A 4,331-nucleotide genomic window follows, 5' to 3' on the forward strand; every position below is an offset into this window, starting at 1 on the left:
ACTTAATATTCAGCATCCTGCTGATATTAATCCTGCTGACTTTTTATCCTCTAGTGTTGGAGACCAATTGTACAAGAATGGCTGAATGGGGAACAAGGGACAGTGGTGTCTGCAGAGACAGTGTGATGCAGACAGCAACAGGCACAGAATCTTGTATGGTTCTGTGAGTCTCTGTAGCCAGACAAATACAATGACTTTTGGAAAGCGAAATTTGTAGTTGTCTCCACACTCAACAATAATTTTACTGGAGTAGCTAACATTAAATTCAGCTTTTTACTGGAATGCAAGTTAGACAGAAAACAGTGATGTTTTCTGAGCATCTCTGGTGTGTTCAACAGTGCATGAGTAATCCTCATACTATAAAATATGGTTTGAATTTTTGGTCAGGCTTCAGAGATGCTGCTTTTAAAGTTGAATAGGCCATATATCTGCCTCTCTGTATGAAGTGTTGCATTTTTCATAGCCTGGGTTATTTCTCTGTTCTAAGAAACTTTCTTTTGGCACACCCATTATTTTCAGTACTGCACATGGTTGTGGTTTTGGTCCAGCCTGGGAACAAAGCTTGGATTTTGCTGTGAGTGGTTTACCACCAGTGTGACATCTGAAATCTTAGTCTTCCCTGTGGCTAAATGAAACTGGAGGATCCATGCAGACAGAGGATCCATACTCTGACCAGCAATTACAAATGAGACTTTTACTGGATGTGATGATCAATAGGAGTGTGTGGGAGGAGGTAACAGCAAGAGGTGAACATGCAGCACTGGAGGCAAGCAGCGTGATAGAGGGATCAGAACCTTTTTATTGCCTCAAACAAAATGCTGCTGTTGAAAATTACTTGTTTAACCACTCTCCTTTTGTTCCCTTGAAAAAAATGCCTGCCTGCTTGGAAAAATACATGCCTGGACCTGTTTAATTTTTCTTTAAACAACTTTGTGTGTGTGTTCACATTGTACTGCCTTTTCAAGCTGTTCCTAGCTCCCCTAGGAACTTTCCCTACAAATGACCAGCTGTTAAGAGTTTATTAACAAGCTGGGAGTGTTTTGTTAACAAGGTTTCCTAGTGTCCTCCTTCTCCAAATGATCCTCCTTTCACCTGAGGAAACACAACCCAGTTCCTGCTGCTGTTGACTTGCAGTTATGAATATCCCCATAGACACTTCAGAGCCATGAGCTTGAAGTCAGAACCTCCTCACAGGCAGACCCAGCTTGCTGCCTCCTTGTCCCAACAACCAGATGGCCAAATGTCTCATGCCAACAATCTGCTGCTCAGAGACCCTGTTTTACCCTAGCCTTGGCCCAGAGGAGGCTGGAGAAGGATGAGCTGTCCTTCATCTTGCATGCTCTTCTTGGCATGTCACTGCTTTTCTTGATGGGAAGAGCTTCCCCTGCCACCACCATGGCCATGAAGCCTGGGCAGGTTTGACCTGCTAGGGATCTTTTCACTGAGAGTATTCATGGACACAAGGCCACTGGGTTTGCAGAATCGAATGTCAAGGGGAAGGTCTGAATGATATGTGCTCACTAATGCTAGGTCTCCCTTTGGCAACAGCACTTTTTCTCTCCCAAAATGGAGGTGGCCTCATTTCACGCACAGGGTGCATGATACTCCCCAAGAGCCTGCACAGTGGTATGATATTTGACCTCAAGCACCATTCACAGCTCTGCTTGATGTACCAGCAGTTACATTTATCCTGGGCCTTTTGATGCTGCTTCTAACCTTGCTCTCGGTGGCCCTGAGCCTCCCCACATGGTTGGTTCCCACCTGTCCTTATTCAAGCATTCACATCTTCATCAGCTTGTTACAGATCATCACTATCCCACCATCCCCCCACTCCTTCAGGCTAATCCTCCCACATGGCTCTTCCTTCCAGCACATCGTGTTTTTCCTTAGCCCATGGGGTACTTACTCTCCCTCCTGTCAGATCCCTGTGTTGACTTCCAAGCCTAGTCTCCGTAGTCTGCAAGCCCAGCTTCCACTTTCATCTCTGTGTGTCCAATGTCCACCCTCTCCCTCAACCATCCCAGCGCCCCGGGGCGAGGGCCTAGTTTCCCACTCTGTGGAGGAGCATAGTCTCCCTCGGCTGTGGAGGAGCACAGGGAAGTGCGGGCAGGGTGCGGCTGGGCTGGTCGCCTTCTCCTGGGTCCCCCTCAGAGATGGATCCGCTGCTCGGCCCGCGGGCCAGGGACGGCGGGCGCTTTGGGGCGCGGTTTGGGGCGGTGGGGGGCGCGGAGCCCAGCCGTGCCGTGCGGGCAGTCGGGGCGCGGCGGCGGTGGGCGCTGACGCACGGCGGGGCGGGCACGGCGCTATAAAGGCGGCGGCGGCGGCGGCGGCGGGGCGGCAGCACCATGGAGAGCTGCCGGGCGCTGGCGCTGTGCGCCGTGGCCGCCGCGCTGCTGCTGAGCGCCCGCGGGCAGGGATCGACCCCGCCGCGCCGCGCCCGCGACCTGGGACCGCCCGGCGGCGGCGGCGCTTCCCGGGAGAAGGAGCTGGTGCGGAGGGGGCCGGGGCCGGGAGCGGGGGAGCCGCCGGGGCGGGCGCGGTCTGACGGCGGCTCTGTGGTCTTTCGACAGATCGAGGCGCTGCAGGAGGTGCTGGAGAAGCTCAAGAGCAAGAGAGGTCCGCACTACGAGAAGAAGTTCGGGCAGGTGCCCATGGTAGGTATCCCGGGGAGACTGGTCTGGACGGGACCGGGATGGGAGTAAGAAGGAAAGGGAAGGGGGCAGAGCAGAACGAAGCGGGACGGGACGGAATGGTAAAGGAGCGGGAAGGGGAGGAATGGGGAAGGGATAGAATGGGGACTGGGACTGGGACTGGGACTGGGACTGGGACTGGGACAGGGACAGGGATGGGAAAGGGAAGGGAAGGGAAGGGAAGGGAAGGGAAGGGAAGGGAAGGGAAGGGAAGGGAAGGGAAGGGAAGGGAAGGGAAGGGGCAGAATGGGACTAGTCTAGACAGGAAGGACCACACGGGAGGGAATAGGACAAGGCTAGAAGGGACGGGACGGGACTATTTGGCTGCCGCTGGTGGCGGTCTCACTCACCGCCGGCCGCTGTCCGCAGTGCGACGCCGGGGAGCAGTGCGCCGTGAGGAAGGGGGCTCGCATCGGGAAGCTCTGCGACTGCCCCCGGGGGACGTCGTGCAATTCCTTCCTCCTGAAGTGCCTGTAAGCAGAGGCGCCCCGGGACAAGCCGCCGGGAGCGCCGGCACTGACTTCTGGCCGCCCCGACGTGCCGGCGACTTCCCGCAGCTCCTCCGCCCGAGAGACGCAGCGAGAAGCCCCCGCGTCGCCCGTGTAACGCCGTCCGTGACACCCGACATCCGTGGAGCTGTTTTCTTTCTCTCCCCCGCCCCACCCCGTCCTCTCCCTCCCCTCCTCCCCTGCTTGTTTTTGTCCGTCCAGGAAAATCCCGGGCCGTGCCTTGGCAGTAGAGGTGCCGGTCCCGGGAGCTCAGTGCCGTCCCAGCGCAGACCCGAGCAGTGCAGAGCCGTGCCGGGAAGCGGTACCGGCCCCGTGCCGTGCCCCGGGCTGTCCGGCTCCTTCCTCGGGCGGGAAACATCCACCCCCAGCCGGCTGGAGGAGCCGGCGCCAGGGGATTCCCCTGGGATGGGTGGGGGTAGCGGGGACAGGGACGGGATGCGGGTGTGTCCAGAGCACCCTGGCCCACTCTCTCTTGCTTCCCCGCTGAAAGGGCCCAGGTCGGCACACCCCAGAGCAAGCAGCCCGCAGCCTTCGGTGGGGTTCACCAGCACCGCTGGCCTCAGGCCAAGCCCAGCTGTGCTCGTTCTGTGCAGTCGAAAGACCGGCAAGAGACACTGATGGTGTGCAGAGGTCCGGCACTAGCCTGGCTGGGGTGGGGCTGGGGGGAAATCGGTTGCTTTACCAGGGCCACCACGGAGAGAAAGCTGTCTGGATTCGTTGCAAACTACCTGGGGATATCCAAGTCACCTAGACCAAACGGCTCACATTTCTACAGTGAACTGATGTATATAAATATGTCTGTTCTCCACAGGTACACTGTGTATTTCAGCAAACTCATGATGTGTTTTAATCCTTTGTTTGTCTCTATTAATAAAGTCAGTGTTCTGATGACGGTATTTTGGGTGTTTAAATTCACACGTGGGAATCCCTAGCACTTAGAGGGAGAGGCTCAGGATATCTCCAAAACTACTGCAAGTTACTGTATGCTTTAGCCAGGCAGTCAGCCAGGTCAGGACAGGACTAGAAACCAAGGTTCACGTCCCTCTGGTGCTGCTCGGCTGATGTCTGCTGCCTCCCCACAGACACCCAGAAGGACTGTGACAAACACAGAGGCTTAGGACCACAGGTTTTT

At 56.0% G+C, this 4,331-nt stretch overlaps 1 protein-coding gene across 1 annotated transcript; it reads left to right on the top strand.

The window, feature by feature from the left end:
• The first annotated feature begins 2,342 nt into the window (after positions 1 to 2,342).
• Positions 2,343 to 4,095, top strand: CARTPT (CART prepropeptide). The gene is made up of 3 exons (XM_015652404.2): positions 2,343 to 2,489; positions 2,571 to 2,654; positions 3,060 to 4,095. Exons 1-3 carry the CDS (start codon positions 2,346 to 2,348, stop codon positions 3,165 to 3,167), a joined length of 336 nt encoding a protein of 111 aa, XP_015507890.1. The 5' UTR covers positions 2,343 to 2,345; the 3' UTR covers positions 3,168 to 4,095.
• The last annotated feature ends 236 nt before the right edge of the window (positions 4,096 to 4,331 follow it).

The sequence above is a fragment of the Parus major genome, chromosome Z (assembly GCF_001522545.3).
Source record: "Parus major isolate Abel chromosome Z, Parus_major1.1, whole genome shotgun sequence".
In the NCBI taxonomy this organism is placed as follows: domain Eukaryota; kingdom Metazoa; phylum Chordata; class Aves; order Passeriformes; family Paridae; genus Parus; species Parus major.